Source organism: Melanerpes formicivorus, unplaced genomic scaffold, assembly GCF_026170545.1.
Source record: "Melanerpes formicivorus ecotype bairdi unplaced genomic scaffold, bMelFor1.0.p_v2 SCAF_56, whole genome shotgun sequence".
In the NCBI taxonomy this organism is placed as follows: domain Eukaryota; kingdom Metazoa; phylum Chordata; class Aves; order Piciformes; family Picidae; genus Melanerpes; species Melanerpes formicivorus.
The window spans coordinates 3,578,211-3,604,291 of NW_027142408.1; the positions used below are offsets into that span (position 1 = coordinate 3,578,211).

The 26,081-nt window shown below is 42.3% G+C and overlaps 1 protein-coding gene across 1 annotated transcript in view; it reads left to right on the forward strand.

Moving 5' to 3' along the window:
• The window catches only part of ZFPM2 (zinc finger protein, FOG family member 2), a 301,378-nt gene that overhangs the window by 40,471 nt on the left and 234,826 nt on the right, over positions 1-26,081 (forward strand). Inside the window, exon 2 of the mRNA XM_068161271.1 lies at positions 18,458-18,616. Coding sequence (XP_068017372.1) covers positions 18,458-18,616 — 159 coding nt within the window. The remainder of the gene's footprint in view (positions 1-18,457; positions 18,617-26,081) is intronic.

The following is a 26,081-nucleotide window of genomic DNA, read 5'->3' on the forward strand; positions in this document are numbered from 1 at the left end:
AGTTAATTCTTTAGGTTAAGGCTTATGTGAGAATGAGAAGATTGTAGTAGTTAGCTGCACAATTTCTCAAGGTATTTCAGATTCCCTTTATACCAGGTAGTTCAAAGAAGATCTTCCTAAAGGTTTCTCATGTGGCAATCCCCACTCTCAGCTTTGTTTCACTCAGAGCTGACTTTTGAAATGCTTCTCCCTGATGCATTTTTCTCAAAACATATCCATATTTTGTTGTTCTACTAGTATTTCGAATTGACCTTTCATGTGAGAAGTTGAAGTGATTCATAAAACCCTGTTGGTGTTACAAATGTCTTTGTCCATCAGGAATAAGCTATATATGCTTTTGGAGAGGATAGCTATCCAAGTTTAGAGCCTTCTGGGTTGGGGAAGAACACCAGTAATAACCAGAGAGAAGAAGTAACCAACAGTATCAATCTTAGAAGAGAAGTTTACTGAAGGGTCCCAATTAGAGTAATTTACTTTTCCTTAAAACAATACAGTTAATTTAATGGATCACCAACACAGCACACCTGGAGCAGCGGGCTCCACGATGGTTTGCTTAGATTCCAACAGGAGCTATTCTCTCGATTGTGCAGTCTCTTGCATGGATCAGCTGTGCTGGGCCACACCAAAGGGGCTGGCAGCAGTAGGTCCTTCTGCCTGAGCCTATTTCTGGTTCTGAGGCTTAAATGAAATGTGGCACCTTTATATTTGCATCTTATGTTGGAATTCTGTGCCCCACAAAGTGTGAGATGTGAGAAGTACTTCATTCTGGGCACAAAGGCCTCTGAATGTCATGATGAACACACACGAAATGGGTGAGGAAGAGAGCCCCAGGAGAGTCTGGTGACAGGGAAGAAGTTAGAATCCAAAACATACTCCCTCATCTGGTATTACCTGCTTTGGTGAAGGCACAAATATTTATGTTGTGTACTACTCCTTCAGATTTGATACTGCTTGCCAGAGAAAACTGGAAGGACATCTGAAGATATTAACTGGCAACAGAATAACCCTTAAGGATATTTGAAGCCTGGATATTGATGATGAGAAAAAAATCCTCCTCTGATTGTTTCTTTTGCCGGGGCATCAAGAAAACTCTCTAAAAGGTGCAGAGAAAGGAAAAAATAAGTACCCAGCAGCCTTATGCTGAATAAATAGCACTTAAATATTGGTAATGATAGGATAATCTTTCACTAGTACTGGCATAGCAGCTTATTATTATTGATAGCTGTGATAGAGGAATCAACTGTGAAATGTTTGAAATCATACTGAGCCGTTGTATCTTATGGCAGTTAGGTGACAATGATAGCAGAGAAGAGGAGGAGGAGGGAAGTAAAACACAGAGAGCATTATTAACCAGTTAAAAACGAACCTCAGCTTCTGAGTGCTGTTCTGTGCTCTGCTTTGCTTACCTTGCAAATCTTCAAATATTTTCCAGTTCTTCAGCATGACCTGGGAAGATAAACCTCAGTTCCTCTCCTCCTTAATCTTCACCCCCAGGAAAAAGCAAATGTTATAATGCATGGTAACATTTCCTGTTATGCAGACTCTGGTGTTTTATACTTCTATTTTTAGTAGCAATACCTCTCCTATAAAGATGTCCATTTTGAAAATCTAATTATGCTCAGAAGACTTTCTGTTGCCATATGACATGACAATGTTACACAGCTTGTGACAAGCACTGCAACCAGCTGCATTTAGTATTCCCTTCTCAATTACTAACTGGGGCTGATAGTCCAGAGAAGGGCCATGGAGATGATCAGAGGGCTGGAGCTCCTCTCTGATGAAGACAGGCTGAGAGACTTCCAGTATCTGGAGGGGTCCTGTAAGAAAGCTGGGGAGTGACTTTCTAGGGTGTCAGGTAGTGATAGGACTGGGGGGAATGGATCCAAGCTAGAGGAGGGGAGATTGGGATTAGATGTTAGGAAGAAGTTCTTCACTGTAAGGGTGGTGAGACATTGGAACAGGTCGCCCAGGGAGGTGGTGGAAGCCCCTGATTCAACCTCTAGGTTAATCTTGGGTACTTGTTCTGCTCCAAGTGTCATGGGTTCTTTTCTCTTTCCAGAGCTCTCTGTGGAGTGTCAGTCTTGTGTCTGCTGTCTTCTGCAGTATCATAGTATCAACTATATGTAGAATTCTCTATTCAGTGCTACTCACCTTAGAGTGGGAAGATGTAAGGGGAAAATAAGTATAGGCTGCTCAAAGGGTTGAGTGGTGAGCTAGCTGAGTGACTGTAGAGTGCAGTGGGAGAGAGATGAAATTCAAAGGACACTTGCCTTTTGGTAAGGTGGGAATTTAAATGTTCAGGACAGAAGACTTAGAATCTGAAGATCTAAACATCTGCAAAACTGTGGTGTCTCTGGAGGAGTTGTAATGAACAGGCAATTTTGCTGACCATTAGGCAAAATGCTCCAGTGACTTCCTTTCCATCAGGGAATAATTGTGTGAAGGAAGTCTTGTGAAAGCAGTGTCCTGATCTTTAGAACTGGAATGGCCAAACTATGATGATAATAGCAGAGGATGGTTCTGTGTTCCCAGGTCGACACTGGCATGGGAGAATTTGCCTTCCCACAGGCTGGGTTCAGTGGTATTGAATCCAGCCAGCTAAGCATTACTTTTTTAGTGACTACCATGTGCAGCATTAAGCAAAGTGGTGCAGTGAATCCTGTGTGATTACCAACCATCCTGACCATACCAGTGTTACACAGGGGCTGTGTGTATTATACAAACACAAATAAGTTCAGCTTTGCATTTCAGCAGCTGCACAGCATGCAGGAGCCAGGGTTAGAAGGAAACTCAGTTCACAGTAAATTGGAGTTGCACCACACATGTAAATAGAGCTTTGCCTTCCTGAGGAGCTCCTTGTGCATATGTGAAGGAGGTCACCTGAAGACTGCCAGTGAAATTTTCACAGCTGTGAAGGAGAACACCAGCAGACAGAAGAAATGCATTTGCAGTGGAAGACTGAAGGGCAGGTGGGGTGAAGAGCTTCTCTAAGGTACAGTCAAACCTGCCATGGCGAAGTGCAGGCAGTGGTGACTGGATTCATGCATCTGTTGGAACTGTTGCCTCAGTTTTACAAATGGCCTGTGTACAGTTAGAATCACAGAACGGTTTGGGTTGGAAGGGATTGCTGAAGGTCATTTAGTCCAACCCCCTGCAATGAGCAGGGGCATTCTCCACTAGATCAGGTTGCCCAGAGGCTTGTTGAACCTGACCTTAATTCATCTCCAGGGATGGAGCCTCAACTACCTCCCTGGGAAACCTGTTCAGCGGTTCACTGCCCTGATGGTGCAGACCGTGTTCCCATGTTCCCAACATCCAATGTGAATCTCCTCTTCTCTAATTTCAAACCATTGCCCCTTGTCCTGTCACTGCAGGCCTTTGGGAACAGGCCCTCTGCAGCCTTCCTGTCAGCTCCCTTCAGGTACTGAAGGGCCACTATTAGGTCTCCACAACCTAATCTCACTAGACCATTTGTTCTTCATTTGATGGTTTTTGAGGAATCCAAGAATATTTGTCAGATGTTTTTGACCTTCAAGTCTATTTGATGCTGTAGCTGGATGTGCTAGGACATGAGAGTGCTCTGCTGTTTCTGACCATTCAGGAGGTCATACAAGACAATGTGTAGCTTCTCATGATACTGGTACAGGATCACAGAATGGTTTAGTTCGGAAGGGAGCTCTGGAGGTCACCTGGTCTGACCCTTCTGCTCAGACAGGGTCTCTTAGATCAGACAGATGTGTTAACAGCTCTGACAGGAAATGGGGCAGTGAGTTACTGGAAAATGTTTTGGCAAAGAAGAGTTTTTTCATTAAGGGGAATTACACTGGACAAATCTGTTTGGGAAGAGAGGTTCAATTTATTTTGTGGATTAGTTCTTAATCATATTTTGACATTATTTCCTGATAAACCAATAGCAGTAGTAGATAATTGTCAGTGCTCTTTCTCACATCATAAAATGACACAGATGTAGCAGTTAGAGATTTTATTCTGCATCATTATGATGTCAGCCTGTTTCTCCATACATACTAAATGGCATGTGTGAGGATTCTAAAAACAAAACTATAAACTCCAGTAGTAAGAGGTGGTAGTAGTGAATGTCATTTAAACCATAAGAAACAAGAGGGAAAAGTAAGACCAAGGCCTGTAGGGTGATATTCCAATTCAGTTTCTCAACAGTTTCTCTCCATGACAGACCTTGTCAAAACAGTAAGCTCCTCAGGAAGCTTCTAAAAGATTTGTCACTTCAGGTATTTCTAAATAGTGAGAAGCTAATTTCCTGTGGAAAGCAATATTGGGAATTTGGTTTCTTAATTTTGTCCATGTGCAGCCCCCACAGTTTCACATTGCTTAGCCTAATCTGCAAGTTTTGTGGAACAGAGCACTACAAGGGGATGCAGCTGTGTTAGTTCAGCCTCAAACCCTGTCTTTAAAGTGTGGAGTTCTGGTGGTAGGGTAAAACTGGCATTTTTGTGAAGGTGCAGGTAGGTGTTCACTCCCTCAGCAAGAGAAGATAGCAAGTGTTCTGGATTGCTTTCCTAACAGGGAGGAGCCTTGGCCAAGCCCAACCTAAGCCAGAAACCATCATATTTTTAGGAGTAATGCAGCCAGTGTAGTTTTCAAGGGAGTAAGAATTTTGAGGAGACTCAGCCTGCAATAAGGTTGCCTCATGAAGTTCAGCATGTGGAAGAAGGTAGTAGAAAGGTGGAAAGGGTAGTTGAAGAATGTTTCAGAACTCCTGTTTGATAGGAAAAAGCAAGGAGTGAGTTATTGACTCGTAAATGCCAAAGCTTCCAGTGCCCTAATTTGTAGGAGTTGTATTATTCCACAAAATGGCTCAGCAGAACAACAGTCATGATAAGAGGAGAGGGGAATGAATTCTTGTTTTGATTTGATGCTTATTGCTTTGAGATTTACATAGCCTCATAATAACACTTACCAGCCAGCTGGTTTCCAGAGGAAAAAACTTTTTTTCTCTGACTGAAAGGGCTAGGACATAACATGCACCATTTAAAGGCTTATTGTCTGGAAATGACATGATGACTTTGTGTTTTCAAGTTATTAATTAGTGATTAACTCAGAAAACCAGCAGGTTATGCCAAGTCTAGGGGAAACACAATGTATTTTGTGCAGCCTTGCAGTTCCTAGCAGCGAGGAATGAAATTGAAGTAGTGAAGAAGTGAGCAGGGATATCGAATGCATCCAGTGCCCTGTCACTTCCACTTCTAGCTTATTTTAAAAGCTGTAGTTTTCTTCTTGGTATTGTGGGCTCTGTGTGTGTGTGTCACAAAGACACAGAACTGTGAGTGGCATACAAATGGTATTTTTCACCAAACCCTATTGTGTGTGTTACCTGGATTATGCTGTGCTTAATTCCATCCACCTGAGATGTGATCATGCAAGTCAGTTGTTCTCATGGTGGTTGTAGGATGGACGTGCTGATGAATCACAGGTTAGTTGTCCATTGTGCTTTTCAGCTTGCACAAGTCATGCTGTCATGCTGCTGCTGTTTGAGGATCTTAAAAAGACAAAACACATTTCAGCCTACAGTGCCTCACTGTAAACTGTAGATGTTTCTGTGACTGATCACAACTGACAGTCTAGCAGGCAAAATGAGACCTGGCAATCCACAGAAAAGCAACTGTATGTTGATATTCCTTTGCATGGATGCTCAGGTTGGGATTGCTTTACCTTGGAAGGACATTGCCAATGCCACATTTGTGGTATGTTCATATCATAGAACCATAGAATGGCTCAGATGGGAAGGGACCTCAGAGATCATCTAGAACCCCTCTGCCATGGGCAGTAGATGCCTCTCATCTAGACTGGGTTGCCCAAGGTCTCATTGAATCTGGCCTTAAACACCCTCAGGGAGGAGGCATCCACAACCTCCCTGGACAACCTGTTCCACAGTCTGACCACCCTGCTACTGAAAAACTTCTTGATAAGATCCAGTCTAAACCTACTCTCCCACAGCTTCAAACCATCCCCTCTAGTCCTACTGCTAGACCCCCTTGTGAAAAGTCCTTCTCTGTCCTTCCTATAGGATCCCTTCAGGTACTGGAAGGCAGCTCTAAGGACCCCCTTAGTCATCTCTTCTCCAGGCTGAACAGCCTCTGCTCCCTCAATTGATCCTCATAGCAGAGGTACTCCAGCCCTTGATCATCCTTGTGGCCCTCCTCTGGACTCACTGACAGTTGTGGCTAACTACTACATTTTGTTCACCTGATGATTTTTTTCCAGATGATTTGGTGTTTATTAAAAATGCACACTACTCATCTTCAAATCTAACTGAGGAATTCAGCTCCAATTTGAGACCCTTTTGTTGTGTTCTGCATATTGATAACTGCCATTATGGAACTGAAAATAATGAATCCCCTGTCATTATTTCAGATGCAAAGCTCTAAGACTCTAAGTGACTAATTACAAAGCTCTTCAAACGTTACATACTATTAAGTAGTAGTTGTACTCGTCCCATTGCCATGCATCTGTTAGAAAAAGGTGGTGAACTTTGTGGTTTAGCTAATTCCTAACATCTCAACATTCCTTTGCTCTTACTTTAGAACTATTGGGCCCCTCAGTTCAAGTAGGATAGTCCAGCAGGGAGCCGTAAGGATGCTGAAGGGAGTGGAACATCTCCGTTATGAGGAAAGGCTGAGGGAGCTGGGGCTCTTTAGCCAGGCGAAGCGGCTAAGGGCTGACCTCCTTCATGCTGACGAATATGGGAAGGCCAAGTGTCAGGAGGAAGGAGCCAGGCTCTGTTCAGTGATGTTCAGTGGTAGGACAAGGGGCAATGGGTGCAAGCTGGAGCAGGGCAGGGTCCATGTAAACATAAGGAAAAACTTTTTGATCGTGAGGGTGGCAGAGCCCTGGAGCAGGCTGCCCAGAGAGGTTGTGGAGCCTCCTTCTCTGGAGGCTTTCAAAACTGGCCTGGGTGCATTCCTTTGTGGGCTACTCTAGGGGATCCTGCTGTGGCAAGGAGGTTGGATGGGGTGATCTTTCCAAGGTCCCTTCCAATCCCTAATGTTCTTTGATTCTGTGAATGCTTTAAGCATGGTGGATCTTCCCCCCTCCCCCAACAATCTCTGTGTCTGTTACATCACCTACTGCATTTTCATTTTAATTTGAACTGCATCATTAAGCTGTGGAACTGTTTGGGTGCTTACTGTTTATTGAGGTTGACCCAAACTTGGCCCTGGATTCTACATACAAGCTCTGTAGCTTTGATATGTTCTTAGACATAAAATTTGAGCTGTCTTTCAGGGGCTTGTTTTGTGCAGTATTCTGCTTTGCTTGTTTCAGAAAGAGCAAGGGGGGTGGGGGGGAAAGCAATAATAATTTGAAAAGAAACATCAACCTGTGGGAGAAGTCATGAGTTCACTGCTGATTCCTGGACCTGAAATGTCCAGATGCTGTTTTTCTGCTTTTTTGATTTAATTGTATGAGGATGCAGAGAGATGAGAGAGCAGCTTCCAAGCACAGGATGAACCAGACCAATCTGCAGCTACAGACAAAAATAGAAGATATTAAATAAACAGAAGAAAAAAGGCACCTTAATTTTCTATAGCAGTATAGAGTGGCTTTGCTGTATGAGAAAAATGTGAGTATTTTGTCTTGAAACTGGGGATGTAAAATTACAGTGAGTAATGAGTATGTATTCCTCTGATCCCTTAATGTACTTGATGTGAGGTTCCTCTTTCATCGTAGCTAACGTGCTGGCCATTAAATACACTGCAGCAGCATCATTAGTGGCTTCAAAGTGCTCCTACTTGCATCCCATTTTTCCCTCCAGCAGGTGAGTGAGAAGAGTGATTAGCAAATACCAGTATCTGTCACTCACTGTGCATGTGATTGCCAGAGAAGTTCTGTGTTTGGATTAAGGGCTGCGTTGGAGCTAGAGAGCGAACTTTCGCTGCCCTTCATTACTCTGAAAAGCTTTATGCTCTGAGCATGACTGGGCCATCTGTAAGATAAAATTCATCCTATTTGGGGTATGATGTTGGAAACTGCCTTGCTGTAGCAGTTCTTGATAAAGGAAATAGGCTGTAGAGAAAGGCTCCCTGAGTAACAGAGAATGTGTTACTTAAATGTTTGAGATCCTGAAGGGGGAGATAGGGAGATGCAAAGAAGCTTCTGTTGCTTGCCACTACCACCATTTGCCAGGTCTGGAGGAAGGGGTTTGGTGAAGATCTCTGGATCCTAAAGTATCAGAGAATTTCACTGGATAGAGCAGCATGACATAGATGTTGTTTAACAGGTTTTGACTTGTTAGTGTAGATGTGTTTATTTCTTGTTCTTCTAGTCTGAGTTATAAAAAACCCTATGGGAGTAGCATAAAATGAAGAGGAAGTCTGAATATTCCCCCCCCAGTTGCACCTTTAATTCTGATGTGCCTGATGGGTTGCAAGATGCAAGAGGAGGGATTTTCCTTTATTGGAGAGCTGAATACAAAGGTGTAGAGTACCTTAACCTGTAGAAAACGACATGAACCTGTGTTGAAAAAGACAAGTTCCAAATATCCCCTGCGTTTTTTCTTCTTCATACACTTGCATGGATGTAGAAATCAAGGACACTTCTCACAGATGTATGAACATCAAATGCTTGACTTTTTATTATGCAGATACATGCAATTTTAGTGACAGAGATGGAATTAGGAAAGCATTTTCTTACCAAATGATGCCTCCTTTGATTTGTTTTGATAAGCCTGTAAATTTAAGCATTATTTTCATACTTGGCTATCTGAAACAATCCACAGCACCTGGGTAATACTTGCATCAGTGTTACCCAGGCATCATGGGGGCCAGGTACATTGCCAGTGTTTCAAAGGAGATTGCCAGTAGTTTCAAAAATAGTTTTGTGAAGCTAGCAGACAGGAGTCATGCAGAGAGAAGTGATTGGTGTAAAGACTAGAAAATACACCATAAACCAGGGCCAAATGCCTCAAGGATAATATTGCTGTACAAGCACACAGGAAATTCTCCTTGTTTGTTCTCTTACATTTAAGAAACCTACTGATAAACTACCACTGCAAAATTATTCTGATACAGGAGGTTATCTACAAGCATCAGAGATCCCTCTCTGAGAGCTTTGTACCTAATGTCCTGTTTGCTTTGAAGGCCTTAGTGAAGAATTTCCTTCAGAAAAATTGGTGCACTGTGATCCTACAGCAGTGCTGTGCCGCTGCTGCTGTGATTTTAGTAGGCTGTCATCTTGTCACCTCTCCTGCCTCTCACACCAGATGCTGCTCTGTGTATTTCTGGTGCAAAAGTGCTAATGACTGTAGGTAGAATTAAGACAGCCAAGAGAGACAGGAAGTCATCTTCTCCTGCTGTACCTTTGTGCTTGAAAAACCTCTCAGCAAATTTGGTCCTCCTGATTTCTTTTGCTTTGATCTATAATGTACAAGAGCTTGCAGTCTTTGCCACTATCTAATGAGTGCTTCCAGAGTGGAATGTGGCTGAGCAAATTGGTAAATGGATGATCGGGATGGGAGAATAGGAGGAGGAGCAGGGCTCAAGACAGTTAGTGTGTACAGTTTATGGAATTAGTGTTGTCATTGGTAGCTCTTGTTAATAGTTTCCCAAATGTGGTTTCAGCTGGAATCAAAATTAGTTTTGGAATCTACTGTGTGGTAGTTTCAGAATCACAGAAAATGTCCTGTTGAAAGAGACCTCAAAAATCATTCAGTCCAACCTTCAAGCCAGGACTGAAGGATCAACACTAAGCCATGTCCCTAAGTGCCAGGTCCACGTGCTGGGTTTGTGTTCTAGTTGTTTTTTTCCTGAATACTTGTTGATAAGGTAGTAGGAGAGCTGTTGTAAAGCCAGTGTCACTGTAAATGTTGTAGACAGAAGGAAAGATACATTTAGTAAACAGCTTATGCAGCTTGCTGGCCATTCATAGTCACTAAAGGTGCCCTTTGATGCTTGCTTGCGAGGCAAGCTCCTTCCTAGGCTCTGACTTGCCAGACTTCGCTTCACCAATAGCTCGTGTTGCAGTCTTAGCTGAGCTGGGCTGCAGCTGTGTGCTAAACCCCACAGCGTTGTTAGCTGGGGAGATGCCTTGTAAATTTGTCTTGCTGACACTGCAGGGATTAAGACAAAGTAGACACAGGAAATTAGTCTAAGTGCACATTTAATTGTAATGAGGTATTTTTTTACCTGTTGTCTCAAGTTTTTCTGCTAAATCTGGTAAGAGACGTTTGAAAGTTCTAGATCCCCAAGGACATTACAAGGCCTTCAGGAGGATTCTCCCAAAACCCTTTGAAACACTGGGAGACTGAGGCACATAGCCTGCTGAAAGGTTTGATGCAGCTCTCCTAACATGTATGGGTGTTGAGACTTGATAGGGTGCTTGGTTGCATGGTTTTGTCGATTAGGTTGGATGATAGGTTGGACACGATGATCTTGAAGGTCTCTTCCAACCTGGTCTATTCTATTCTATTCTAAAATTCTAAAACTTGAATCTAATGAACTGGTTTGTTTGTTTATTCAGGAAGAAAAATAGCAGCTGAATCAGGATCAGTGCCTGTAGGTGACTTAGTGATGCAAAATCCTTTCCCCCCTTCTTTCCTAGTTTAGTTCTCTCTCTATATTTCAATTGCCCATTTTAGCCTAGAGCAAGAACAGATACTGTTACTTCTGGTGTATTTCCAAATGATATAAATACTAGATGGTCCTTGAGGTCCCTTCCAACCTGGTATTCTATGAATCTATGAATCATCACCAATACTTTCTAAAGAAGCCCTTCCCAACATTGAACTATCAGCCTTTGTCAGAAGGCAGAGCAATGTTGCTAATTCCAGACGATCCAGATAATCTCCTATTTAATTCTTTAGAGTATTGTAACACCATTTGTAGGTTTTCTTTTTATACAGTGAAATCACTTAAGGTGCCTCTGAATTCACACCTTTGACTGCTGCTGCTTTTGCAGTCCTGTGGTAAATGAGCATCATCTTTTATGATTAGTTCTCCCTGTACTTGTGCAATAACAGTGCCTCACACCACTTCCCTTTCTTTGATATTCTCTCTCTGCTCATAGTGAGGTAAAATCAATTGCACCCTCAGGTTCGACTGCAGGATAAATACATCCTTTCTAACTTTGATGAATCAAACAAGGTGCCCCTTGAAAGACAGAGCTCCATCAGTGAAAGACTTTTAGCAGCTCTTATGGATGGGTGTGTTAGGGAACTAAACCTGCAAAGCATCATGAGCCCCCCACCTGGAGACTGCAATTGGGCGTTTAACTGCAAGGATCTTTGCAGCTCATGTTCCGTGCACATCTCTTTTTCCCCATGCAAATGAAGCTTTGGCATTAACAGTACACTGCTTGCTAGTTTTGGAAATTCCTGTCTCCCTCAGCATGTTTGGAATGGTCACTTTTTCATCCTTTCATTGATTTGAAAATGCTCTGGCCTGGGCTGTAATAGCAAACTGGCTGTAGGCACCGCTGGTTTTGTTGGGGCCTCTTGCGTAATGCAAGTGAAGAGGAGACAAGAGAGTAAATGAAAGTGAAGTTCCAAATTACTGGAACATGTAAAGGTCTTGGAGAAGTTTATACACAAGCACAGTTAATGCTGTCAAGCACCAAAGTGCCAAAAGACCTAGCAGTGAAGAATGTTAATCTGCTTTTATAAAATCAAAGGGTTCATATTTTTTGCTGTAAAGAAATCATTTGAATAAAATTTGACCCTTTCTACAATAGTCTGTGGGTCAAATTGAACCTACTATTAAAATTCTCTAATATCTTTCTTGTATTAGCATTTCAAAACTCAATTTTAATATTCACAGAGCTCTTTTTTTAATAAACTTAACAAAATTCAGGTAATTTCCTTCAACTTTCTTGATTGAAGGGAGGCAGTAGGTACAGATATAAAAAAGATGTACAGCTACGAGCAAAACCTGAAATCAATTATATATAAGAAATAACATAACACATGGAAAGAAATTAATCAAAAGAAGAATTTCTGCTATATGATTTTCTTGGTCTGCTACCTGCAGGCAAGGAACATAAATGAAAAAAAAATCAGCATTCTTCTGATAGATAAGGGGAAAATTAATAAAACTGTTTCCTTCCTGCCAGATCCCCTGATGCAACTCCTGTTAAAAGTGAGTGGCTGCAGGAAGGCCTTGTGTCTTTAAATCGTCTGGGTTTGTTCTGTTGCTACAGAAAGAACTTTTATACTTTATTCTTGCTTTTAAGCTCAGTTACCTCAGGTTGCTGTGGATTTATCATGCCCAAAGAGCAACTTCCCCCCACCCCCCCTATTCCTTTTCCCTTTAAGTTGGTTTTTAAATCATAGTCATAATATTTCCCTCAGTTTGAAAGTGAGAAATGGTTCATTCTGCTTGGGTGCCACGATGAAGATGTAAGGAATCGCTCGCAGCTGGGCACAATCTTCCAGTCTGAACAGAATTAGTGAAGTTCATCTGATTTGCATGGCAGACTAGGGAGGCTCAGTACCCACAGGTAGGTAGCATTGCATCTCTCAAGTATGGCTGTAAAAACCTAACAGGAAGACATAACTTAGTTAAGGTAAACAGATACTCAATGGACTGAAAAAGGAAGCCTTTGAGAAAAAGCAGGAGTGGTTTGGGCTTATTTTTGACAAGTATTGATTTCTTAAGGAGTGTATGTAACTGGTTTTTCTACACTAAAAGCCAAGAGAGAAGCAGCATGGACAGTCAAGAGGTCAGGGTGGTGGGGTAGGGGAAGCAATTAGTTCAGTAGGAAAACCTCTTACCCTTTTCCTTTTATTGTCACCTTACAATGTTAGTTGCAGACTCATGAGCTGCCTTTCTGTGAGTCATCTAGATACCCCTGACTGGAGGTTCTCCTTTCCTGCAAAGTCACGGTGGTTGCACGTCTGGTGCTCCTAGTGCTCCACACAAACCGAGTGTCTGTTCTTCCTGTGACCAGTTCTACCTCCTGTACACATCTCCTGCATTTCATCAGTCATTGTCTTCGCCTTGGCTGGATGTATAAGGCTGGCAATAGTGGAGCCTGGACACTTAAGCAAATTCCTGCAAAGCCCAAGACAGCCAGCTTCCCAGCGGGAAACTTTGGGATGTGTTTTTGGTAGCGCCTTATAAAACTTATTCCCCAAAAGGAGAAGCTGGATTGTTGCTGTTGAGGATATTCAGCACACTGTTAAACCTGTCTCCAGGCTGCTGTAACAACACAGGAATTGGAGACAACCAGTCTTTGGAGTTAACTGGAGGGCTGCAGAAGTAGCTAAGAGGTCTTATATAGAAACACTGAGCTGCTGTCTGATGTCTTTGGCCAGACTGCCACATTTAGAATGAAATAAGTGGAACCGTGTTTGATAATGTTCCTAACTGAATTTGTAGGGGAAAAAAGTTCTCTGTGATATGAGTCAGTATAAAGTGTTTGTCTGCTGGTTTTCCTATGTGATTGTATTTAGAAGAAAATGGTCTTGCTGAAATAGGAGACAAACAGATTGATTCTTTACTGAAGCTTTTCTCTCTCTGTGATCGGAGAGCATCACGTATCTGTGTTTTACTGTAAGCTGATGATAATTATGTGGCAGCAAGGAAACACTGAATAGCTCAGCAGAGAACATGCAAAATGCATGATCTTGATCCAGTGAATTTCAGGCCTCTCTGATTTATCAGAGTTGTTATTATTTAATGCTACTACTACTACTAATTATTCTCATTAACCTCTCCCCAGCCACTCACTGTCAAGTACTGTAGGCTTTCTGAAGCATTCTTAATTCATTAGAGCACTGATTTATGTTGCTGCTCTGGGAATGTAGGAGAATATTGGTAGGTGGAAAGGAAGCTTAACCACTTAACATTTTCATAAGATAATTATTTCAATGATACTTTCCCACTGTAGGATACATGCAACTGAAGTGAAAAGCACAGGACAGGAAAGCATCCATGCATGTGCTTCACTTAAGCATGCAATTAAATGGTTTCATTTAGGGGGAATTCTGATGAATTTGGGTATGAGAACTGACTAGAGAAGTTCCTTACCCTGTTTAATGTTACTGAATTTCAGTTATTTCCTTACAGTTACAGTGCCATAAAACTGGGGTCATGCACTGATGTATCAGGACTACCATGCTCGAGGGGGTTGGGTGCTCAGATTTGTGTTTGAGTTAGTCTTTATTTTAGCAGAAGCATCTTTAGTTAGGTGCAGGCAAACTCTGCTTCGTTGCTTTGTTCTCAGTCTTCACCATGCCATTAAAATTCAGACAGTTTGGGTTTATTTTGCTAAATGTGGCTTGTCCAGCGTGGAGATGGCAAGTTTTACCCAAGGAGTAACAAATGCTGCGTGGCTCTCTCCCTCGTTGGTGTTGAACCTTCGCTTTCATGGTAACGCCCGTGCCTCTCCCAGAAAGGTTTATGGCTTTGTTTAGCATTTAACACATTAATCATTCTGGGGAAAAATATCAAGAAGAACAAAAAAGGTGCTTGAGTGTCTGTAAATCTGTACAAATTAGGGAGCACAGTTCAGATTTCCCTACACTGCTCTGCCAAGTGGCCTCAATCAGAAGGAATTTTCTCCATGCAGGCACATGCAGCTCGTTCACCAGCCTCTCCTCGCTGGGTATTGTTATTTGTCTCAGGTATGTGTGGGCATTTTTCAGAGTGGACTACTGGGTCCACCAAGCCAGGCAGGTTCCTGCCACATCGACTCCTTCATTTCTGTCACTAGTTGTACTGCTTTCTATTGTTTCCTTTCTGTCTGAAAAAAACCCAATAAATAATATAGATATTTGTGATCATGTCAATAAATATCCATTAGATTAAGTACCAAGTGAATAAATAAACTACCAAACCCCTCAAAGTCTCCTGTGCTGGCTACTACTCAAGCATTTGTCCTTTCTATAAAGGAACTAATTTTGTTCAGAGCTTCATGCAGAATGTAGAATAAACTGATGGAAACTCCATTTGCCTTCAGTCCCCCTGTTTAAGATGAGAAAGTGGGACTTCACCTAGTGGGTTTGGGGATTCTTGACCAATCATGTGAAGTGTGTCAGAATCACCTCACCTTCGGTGACACCACATTCCTTTACAAAGTGCTAATAGGAAAAGAATGGCTGAAATGGGAAGCCAAACTTCTCGACTATCTCTGGAATTAACTATGTAACTACGTTCTTAAACCATTTCAGCTTGAAACTGTACTGTTTTATTTCAGAGCCTAATCATCTCTCAGAGCTGTTTACTGTCAGGTCACTGTGAGAGACGAATTTCAGCAGTGTAAATCCAAACAGCTCCTACTACTATGTCATTATGGCAATGGTTGGTTTTAATGTCAAACTTTAATCAGCAGTTATTGGAAGGCATTTTTCAGTATAACCTGGATGGGATCTTAACCCTGTCCCAGCTGAAATAAAAGCAGACATAGTACATGTGTCATAGGTGCTTAGTAACATGATTGACATAAGTAATGGATGGGATACTAATAAAGTAAATCAACAATTGAAATGAAACAGGGGAGGTAAAATCCAGCACTAAAGCAACTGACTGCACTCTCTTTGAATTGTGGTAATAAAATAATGCCACCTGGAAAAACCTCTAAAACACTCTCAGAGAAAACACTTCCCAGAAACTCTGTTGCATTCAACAATTTATTTGGTTTTGTCCTTATAACTCTGTATTTTTAGGTATTTGAAACCAGGGAATAAGTTGAGTAGATTGTGTGTAGGTTGTCCCCTAGATAGAGCAGCTGGTGAACTGAAACCTGACTGTTCTGGATTTGAACCAGATACATTCCCAGTTCTTTAGTTGAGTTGAGTTGCTGATACCAGTGAGAGGTGGTTGGAAGCACGTGGCCAAATTAGGCAAGCACAAGCCTGCAGAGTTTATGGGTTTCATTAGTCAATAATGTGTAATTCAATACAGTCTTTACTGTGAGATTGTGGAAAAAATACTCGCTTATGTATGTGCAAGTAATTAGATGGAGTAGTCAAGAATAGAGAGTTTAGTCTGTTGAAACTTAGTAATAAGTGGCTTTTGATTTCTCTGTTTTCTTTAACTCGCTCTGTGATTGGGTGATAATTAAGAATAGCCACAGAAATCAGGCATCAGTGTTTGACATGAAAGTAGCAATCAAGACAGACTTATTTTGGCTGTTATTCTTGTGGGTTGGTCTTACTCCTGTTGAACAATGCCTTGCTCTTTAGTTAAAATTATCAGTTTAAGTTATCAGTTTATAGCTCTGTGTATGAGCTGAATGTGTTTGAACACTTAAAAAATGAGAGGTGAGTCAACAGGAATAAGGCAGCATTTGTCCCAAGGATTAGGTTTTGGATGGGTGAATTAGACAAGGCAGCAGCATCCTGAAATCTAGAAAGCTATTTATCCATGGATCCCTCAGTTTCCACAGGGGTCCTACTGGTTTATGGAGTGCAGCATCTGATGTCAGCCCTTGAGATTAGGTGAAGTTCTGATGCGTGCTTATATGTGACTTGAGCAGTTCTGAACTGCTGCAGCAGACTGCCTCCATCCATCTTCACAGAGGGCAGGCACTGGCATCTCCCTTCGAATAGTGTATTTCTTGTTTCATTGTGCTTTTCCTTCCTGGCTGATTTATCCAGGTGTTACCAGGAGTACACTCCAGGAAAGGACTCTGCAGTGTCACCTCGTAGTAATGTGATGAGATCCCAAAGGTATTTTTTGGTAGTCTGGGCAGTCCCTCTCATGCTTTCATTTCTGGCTTGAAGCAGGTCACACACAAGGTGCCCTGGCTGCCCGTGTGTGGCTGCAGTGCTCTGCTCTCGTGTGTGCCAGTGCTTTGTTCCCTTCTGTGCCACAGCCATTCTTCAGTCCCTGTGCATATGCACTTGCTGGATGGTTTTTTTCCCCAGCATGGCTAGAAGATGCAAGTAATAATAGTGGATACTTCAGTAGTGAGAACCTTTATTTCTTCAGCCATTATGATAGCCCCTTAATGCAGGAGTGTCATTTTAGGAGTGACAGCTGGCGTTGGTGAGTGTGTGTCCACAGAAGTGGGCTCCTTTGGCCAGACTCTCAGCTGGCACAAATTGTCATGCTTCCAGGTAAGCTGCATTAATTCATGCCACACCAATCCCTGTCAATTCCAGTGTAAAGGTAACCATCACATTCCTCTGAAGCAAGAATTACACAACCTAGCCTAGAGTGAGTGTTGCTGGTTTGTTAAATGTAGGTAGTTGCTGGTTCATCACAAATGATACAAAATTAGAGCCCAGTCAATATTTGGTTTCTTTCAGAAATGGATCCCTTTCCATGGAATGCAACAATCATTTGTGCACTATATCTCAGCATGGGAAATTATCTAGGAACAGTGTATTTAATGCTGGAAAACTATCATACAAACACAAATGACTTTTTTTTCATTAGCCAGCTAGCTTTCATTTTGAGGAAGAAATGCTCGGTCAATTAGAAGTGAGGCTGTGCTTTTTCCAAGCCTCTACCATGTGTAATGAAATCTCTTTTGAAATCCAATCTTAAGATGGGTTTTGAAACTTCCTGCCATTTAATGAAATGGTAGCTAAATTAAAATCTGTTCAGTTCTTTCAAATCGCTCTTCAAATCTGGAGAAAAATTCTACCCCTGCACAAGAGGTCTTCAGCAAATGGTTCCTGCTAACCAATGACTGGGAACTTGTGTGTGTAAGAAAGAAGAAATTTGGGGGTTTGACTACATTCCAGTTGGTAGCCTGCATTATGGGTTTGCCAGGCACTGGCTCTTCAAGAGGATCTGTAGCAATAGTGTCTCTAGGTAACTAGAAGTAGAATGAAAGACCTCAGGCTGCCATTTCCAATTCAGACTTGTGCCTTGCTTCTCTAACTCATTTGTTTCTCACACCTCAGCTAGTAGTTGACCGTGGTGGCTGTTTGGCCTCTCTGGAATGAAGTGATAGTTTGTCTAAGCCCTGTCCATTGACTGGCAGTCTGTTCAAATGTCTGTTAAAGGGATGATCATGGGTACCGTCAGGTGCTGGTTGAGGCAGAACAAGCTGAAGTTTGCCCTGTCAGTGTCTCTTGCAGTCGCTCACTGGCGTCGGTACTGTTGACTGGAGAAATGAAGCCTGTAATGTGAATCTATTAAGCACTGTAATTCAGCATCAAACAACAGTGTCTAGCAAACAAAAGAAGGCTCTTCACCGTCTTCATGGTTTTACAAACATTGCTTTGATTTCCATTGTTAAAACTGTGTGCACTTAGTGCTAGAGCCTGATGAATAATTAAAGAGACCCTGTGCAGCAGTGCTATTAATACGGCTTGTTAACAGCATCCTGCATGTTCTGGTGTGAAGGCATCAGGAAAACAGTCACCTGTCAGTTCCATTTCCATGAAACCTTATTTGTCCAGTTCTAATAAATTCTGAAGACAGCTATGGAAGGAAGCGCTGGCTAAAAACTTCCTCTTGTAAGTTCACTAAGGTTTTGTTTCACGTCATCCTGTTAGTTGGTTTTGCCACAGTGTTCCTGATTCTTTTTGAAGGGCCCCTTGAGGATGCTGTTGAGGATGAAGAGGAGGAGTGCCTGTCTGAGGAGAATGATACTGTCTCCAAAGAAGACTTCCCATTGGAGGAAAACTTTTCTGCAGAGTTTGAGCCTGAAAATCTGAGCTGTGAAGAAGTGGAATACTTTTGTAATAAAGGTAATCCTTGTAGCCCATATCGAGAGAGATTACTGGCCAGATTGTGTCCAGCTGCTCAGAAAGAGTCCTATTAATATAGTACCTTAAAAATAGGAGTGGCGTTCAGCCTGCTAAGGGGTGAATATATGAATGTGTTGGAAGTTGTACTTCTGAGGGAGGTGAGTCATCTTGCCTTTAAAGTTTGCTTCCCAAAGTGTTATTTTCTGCATATTTCACTGTAGAGAGCAGGCCTCAGAATTCAGTAATTATCAGCTCTGAACCTAGCAATGCAGCCTGTCTGTTGGTTGCCTCTTTGCCTAGGAAACACTGCTAGAACAACAGATTGTCTGTAGATTCTGGGATTAAAATAGAGCTTATTACAGAACTTTTTATGCATGGTAGGAAACCAGTGATTTATGAAAGCATAAGTTTTAAAGTTGCAAATTCCTTTTTGGATGCATTTGTTACTTGCAAATTGTTGCAGATAGAGATGGTTTAGCATGAGCCACAGCAGTTTCTTCTTACCCAGTGTTCAGTCTGCAAGGCTCTGCTGTTTCCCATTCAGCTGACAGAAAAAGTGCATTGTCATGTGCTGTTATTTTGATCATTGATTTAACCTTCTTCCTACCAGACTTCCATTTGATTGCTTTATTTGTCTTCTGCAGGTAAGGATGCCTATCAAATAGCTGGAGTTATTGTGGTGACATTCTGCTGTTAGTCCACAACCCCCTCAGGCATTTGGATATTGATGATTTCTCTGTCTTTCCATGCTTTCCAGACATTGACATACATTTCTCATGATAACTTGATATGCTCTTGCATTTACTACGTGAAAATGTGTTTTCTCTCTGTCTTCTGTGGAGCTTACAGACTTTTGTGCTACAGGTTCTTTATACTTACCAAGCCATCCTGAGCAATCAAAACAGTCTAGCCAACAGAGTGTAGCAGCTACAAATCTTTGGAGGGAGGGAGACCAGATTGTGAATGGAAATGCTTTACAAACAGGGAAAGTTAAGTGCTGTGATAACTGCTGTTAGCAAAGGCTGCAGTTACTCTGTGTTTGTGTGTTCACATGCCCCTCTAACACCATCTTCCTTAGCTGACAAAAAGTACTCTTGCTGTTACTAGCATTACTGAACAGTTATTGAAACCACCAGCCTCAGATACTGTGTGCAGTTTTGGACCTCTCACTGCAAGAAGGATGTTTAGTTGCTGGAGTTTGTCCAGAGAACAATGAAGCTGGTGAAGAGCCTGAGGACAAATCTTGTGAGGAGTGGCTGAAGGAACTGAAATGGTTTAATCTGGAGAAGAGGAGGCTGAGGGGAAACCGCCTTGCTCTCTACAAGTACCTGAAAGGAGTGGTTGGTCTATTCTCCCTAGTACCAAGTGATTGAGAGGAAGTGGTCTCAAATGTGCTCTTGTGGCCAAGAAGGCCAGTGCCATTCTGGGGTGTATTAGAAGGGGCATGGTGAGTATGTCAAGAGAGGTTCTCCTCCCCCTACACTCTGCCCTGGTGAGGCTGCATCTCAAATATTGTGTCCAGTTCTGGGCCCCTCAGTTTAAGAGGGACCTCAGGAAACTGCTTGAGAGAGTCCAGCGGAGAGCCACAAAAATGATGAAGGGAGTGGAATGTCTTCCTTAGGAGGAGAAGCTGAGGGCTCTGTGCCTTGGAGAGGAGGAGACTGAGAGGTGACCTCATTCATGTTGGTAAAGACGTACAGGGTGAGTGCCAAGAGGATGGAACCAGGTTCTGTTTAGTGATGCCCAATGACAGCACAAGGGGCAGTGGTGGAAGCTGAGGCATAGGAATTTCCATGGAAAAAAATGAGGAAAAGTTGGGGTTGTTTTAGTGTGAGGGTGAGAGAATATCCCTGGAGAAGGATGGAGTGGGAGACTAGACACAGACTGGATTTCATTAGTGACTCCTGTTCACTGTCCTGCTTCTTCAGTGTCACATCTTAAGTGTGTAGTCTATGGGTGAGACCACGTAGGCTCTCTGGGGATAAAGCCCAAGAAGACAAAGCTAATCTGGAAAGCAAATACATTTACTTTGTGACTTTTGTCAGTGGAGAGAGGTCTCTGACTGTATGGCATAATAAATACTTGAAGTGAGACTAGTTATCCTTACTTTGACATGAATCTGTTAATCATTCCTAACCTTTGATTTCTTTGTTGTGTTTCAGTATTAACAGATAGTATGAGAAACAAGCTTTTTTTGCCTGAAATTATTTTTGCTTTACCATCATGAATAAAATCTTTCCAATGAGCTCCCTACCAGATAGGTTAGAGAGCAAATCAGTGCATCCTAATTTCTGTTCTGAGGACTTGACTCTCTGATTTTTGTTTTACTTTTTGCTAGTGTTGGCAGCCTGTAAACCACAGATACCTTCCAAGGTGGGAAAGCTATTTGTAGATCTGTTTTCTCGTGTGACAGGTTTCCTTCGCTTGGGCAACAGCAGAGTTCCTATTTCCTCTCTATTATCCTCTCGCTAGTATGGACCAGTTCTAGAGACTAAGGTGACTTTACTGGATAGAAATACTCATCTGTCCTGCATCCTGGTTTCCCTTCCCTGTTTTTTTTCCCCTTCTTCTCTGTCCCAGAAGAGGAGGACAAGTGAGTAGTGGGGATTCCTGCAGGAATGAAGAGATGTGGGCAGCAAATGGCACAGCTGTTGGGGAGGAGGTGTTTGTGAGGTGTCACCCATGGTATGGTTTTTGTACTTTCCTGGTTATGTAAATCACCTAAAACCAGAGGCTTTTAACTATCCAAACTAGGCACTGAAGGCAGAAACTTACTTAGCTCACAGTATGGCCTATGACTGCTGTCATTCTGCCTAGGTACCTTCAGAGTATCTCTGAAGAGGCAAAATCTCTTCCTCTCTGTAAACAGCGAGAGTAGGAGCCTTGTCTTCTATGTAGGGGTGGCAACTGGCTAAACAAATTACAGTTCCTTATGACCTTCTTAGCAGAAGTGTTCAATGAGGGATTAACTTTCAAAGGAAAAGTTATCTTGGGCAACGAGAGAGATCACTTGAGATTAGTAGATAGTTAAGTAGCTGTGTTCAGAGAATGAAAACAGCAGGAGCAGAACATGGAGGAAGGACTATAATCAAGAGAGAGAATGTGGGACTGGTTCCAGAAGAAAGAGGCAAATGGAATGTGCAAAGCTGATAAAGGAGGCCTATCTCAGTTTCTTGGTGCTGTGCCTTAGAGCAAAATGTTGTTGAATTGTCTTCTCCTTTGCTTGTAGCATAGCTGTTGTCCTTGTTACTCCTGTAGTACTCTCCCCATAGTTACTCCATCACAAAGCAGCGTTGGCACCAGCTCTCAGTGGGAGGAGACTCAGTGACCTTAGCGCTCCTCTTGGCAGATTGGCAAGCAAATGGCTTTTGTTTCCAGCTGTCTCGTGCAGTGCTTCAGTCGGTGGCATAGGAAGATACAGAGGTTGCATGAGGTAGGATGGAGATTGTTTTGTGAGGCAGTGCTTTCTGCATCTGTGTCACAAACTGCTGTGTATGCCTGGATGCAGTTCCTCATACATTGCTTCTTTTGGTTTGTGGAGGAAGAGAAGGATGAGGGGAATCCAGTGCTGTCTGCAACTCATGTAACAGTTCTCAGGCAGCAAGAAGAGAACTCAGGGAGTGTGTGGCCTTCTGCATGCGCACTGTACACCGGCTGCTGTACTCTTGTATTCTGCTTGGGCAGGAGGCGATGAACTCAGAACCTGATCTGAGTTTTCTCCACCTGTACAGGATTTTGTCACTAGCCTGCCAGGCCAGTTTAGGACTGGGAATTTTATGTTAAACCATATGACCTGGTTGTGCAGCTGAGCACAAAAGCTGCAGCGTGATTCTCCGTGTAAGCAAAAGCATATACAAAGCTAAGTTGTGGTGTGCATTAATCTTCCCCTTCATAATCCATGTGCAAAGCTATCATGCTACCCTCTGTAATGCCAGCCAAACTCTTAACACCCTCAAAATTATTCTGTGTGTCCCTTTTTCCTCTGGAGTATGACTGTGTGTGTCTATGCCTGTGTGCATCTGTGTCAATATTCTTTGCCTTTTCATGTCAGCCATGTAATGACTAACAATATGCTTGCTGTTTTCTGTGTCTGGATCCCAAAGTACACTTGTGCCTTTTTGTTCCCCACACACACTGGTTGTTTTTTTTCTTCCCAAACAAGAAACCTTTTAATCAATAATGTGTGGTTGGTTTTTATTTTCCTTTTCAGCAATGGATTTCATGACAAATTTCTACCTCTTTATCTATAGCAAGTGGAAGTAGGATCAGCATAAGGCAGCTATACCATAATCACTTTGAGCTCAATAAGGAGATCTTTACAGGCAACTTTGTTCATATTTCTTAACGGGATTAAGAAGCTCAGCTCTTTAAATTCGTGCATATAACACTGACATTTCCAGTGTGTGTTTGGACCAGGGAGTTCAAAGAGAAGGAATGAAAAAGAAAAGCCAATATGACTTTGTTTTTTACCTTGCTGGAGGAGCTGTTTGTGCAAATCGCCTATAAGCTTATTGACCTGAATCTTTGACTCCTTGTTTTCTCTGGATTTGGCTGGAGTGTAGACACTGATAGAGCACTGATAGAGGTGATTGCACAGCCCTCGGCTTTGCTTGGCACCAGACAAGCCCCCTCCCTGCACCTGACATTATCTTTCCCATTGTGGCAATGTTTCTGTTCTCCTGTCTCATTCCTTTAATTTTGTGAACATTTGTTTGTATTTGTTACATTTCCTTGGTGTAGGCTTCCTGAGCCAATGAAGGACACACAGAGCCAGCAGAGGGGATGGTGTCTTTTCATCTCCTCAGGGAACAAGAGTCTCCATCAAGGACTCACAGTGCTACTCCTTCCCAAACCACAGTAGTTACCTCATCCTGATTGTGTGCTTCTTTGTGAACTTCCTTTGGACTCTCATGTTCCCCAGAGTGAGGGTTCCCAGCTGTATTTTCCCTGTATCCTGTTCAGATGTAGCAGCTATATCCTGTGCATCTCCCATACTGTTTGTCAGATGCTGGATATGGACCAAGAAAGGAAGGTAGCTTGCTGACAGTAGTCTTCCAAGTCTGCTGACTTGGAATTGGGTTGGACCATGGCAAGATGAACAGAGATGTTTTTCATCTGGACTTCAGCATTTGCCTTGTGCTTTACCTCTCCTGCGCTCTCATTTGACTGTTACTGGACCTGGGATGACTGCCTCTTTTCTTGCTAGAATAGAAACAAGGTACCTGGAAAGGTTGGAGAGGTATTTTTCTCCCCCATTCGCTTAAGAGCACATAAAGGCTTCCAGAATAACAAGTCAAGATCATCTGTGCTATACTCTTCTCTTTGTTGCTAACCCATATAGAAACTTCTCAGGCCATATTTTCAGTCCAGCTGAGATCCATGTCGATATTAACATCCACATTGGACCCGTGTTAGACAAGCAAGTTCTTCTTTTAATCAAGAAATTGAATAACTGGTCATCACAGAGAAAAATATATCTCAGGAAGAGGTTAACTAGCTTCATTTCGGGAAGTAAATGCATAGATCTCACTAGAAAACAGTATTTGAGCTGTGCAGAATTACAGTGAGAGAAACACTTAAACAGCTTGCTCAGCTTTAAGCATTTTATCAGAGTAACTCCATCCTTTTCAGTCAGCACATTTTTGGTTTTCTTATGAACAATGAAATTGTGAATTCTATCACAGTTATGAAGAAAGGGATTATTTGATTACCAGTAATGTCCCTTGCCAGAAAGTCACAAAGCTTGAACTTGGATTGACTTAAATTTGAGCTAAAATTTAACAGAATATGAATGACAAATTGGTAAGGGAGCTCTTTACAACGTGAAACGTGCAAAGGCTCAGTTTCACCACGCTCTCAGTTCGTGTGTATTGCATGGCTCTTAGCAATTTCAGCTAGAACCAAAGCTCATCTTGCCTTTTTTAGTATTTTTTTTGTCTGACTTGGTGTTCTTGACACAAAAGTTCTGAATGCTTTTGAAGAGTTCTGAGTCATTCCCCGAGAAATTGTTGTCAAGCCTAGCCTAGAAAGCAGAGTTCCTCACAGGCTGTGTACTGGACAGAAGTCAGCCTGGGGATATTGGCAGGAAGGTAACTCGCAAAGGATCAGGAAAAATAAAGGAAGCAAATGCCACATTTATGACATTATTGGATAAGTATTGATAGGACAAATGTCATTGCTGGATAAGAGAAAAAACCCATTTATTTATACCTGCTGAGTCTTTGTTTGGGGCATGAGTCTGGACTGGTTTTGAAACCATGCAGCATGTATGGAAACACCTCCCATGACAGCGAATTGGCTGCTTCTGGTGCTGGAGCCCCTTCAATAAGAAGTCACTTTGTGAGACCAGATATATATTGGTACTAGTTCTGCAGCAATGTGTGAACATCACGTGAGAGTGGGATGTGTGCATGATACTGATGTCAGCAGCACATCACTTGTAAGATGTTATTTCCCTGGCTGAATGAAGAATTCTCATAAAGACATCACATTTCTGCAGTAGAGAAAGAGGAGAATTGTTGACTAAGTCAAGGATAGGCTGAAGCTTTTGAAGACTTTGAGTTTGATACTGCTTGCTGGAGTGTCCACTGCAGGTTGTTTTAGAGTCTCATAGATTTCCATTGAAAATAGTTAAAAACCTGTGCTAAGCCAGAGTCTTTGTTTGGGGCATCTAAATAGCTTTTAAAATGTTCTGCTGCTGCTTTTCTGATCAAGTGCCAAAGGCAATGCAAGTTTGATCCTCAGGCTGATGCTTGAAGATGTTTAATAGAATTAACAGTGTTTGACATGTTGGTAGGGGAAGACTGGAAAGATGCAAGCCTTTTTCCTTTGTTTTCCTTCAAATCTGTTGCAGTAGCCAGTGTATCTCAGTGATAGTCACTGATGCCACGAGAGCTGCTCCTTCAAAACCCACTCATGGAAGGAAAGTCTGGGAGACAATTTACAGAATACTTTGACTGTTCTTCAGAAAAAAACCCAAACTTTTGAATGAGTGTCCAATGCCTTTAAAGGACTTCAAAGGCAAAGTGGCCAAACACTTGGAGGAGGGAAGGCCAGACTCATTCCAGGTGACCTGACCTTGCTGCACAGCAGTGTGTTATGGTTGGAAATAAGCAGCACTGGTTTTGAAGGTGATCACTGTGCTGAAATGATCCTTGTCTCAAGGAGTCATTTTGTTAAATAAAGTGAGTATTTCAGTAAGAACCAAAATAGGTTTTGTACTGCTCTTTTGGAGGGTTAACAGCTTGCACGCATACAGATCCTCACCAGCACATGGATATTCATAGACTGTTCCTAAAAGTTAGGATGAAGGCAGCACAGATTTCTGACATTTTCGGCATAAATGGTCTGAAGAGTGCTCAGGGCAACTAGTAACACACAGGTACTGCAAATATCCCAGGAGAACATAGGATTGTTAATCAGCATTAGCTGTTTGGGTGGGTTGGATTGGTTGATGGGTTGGACG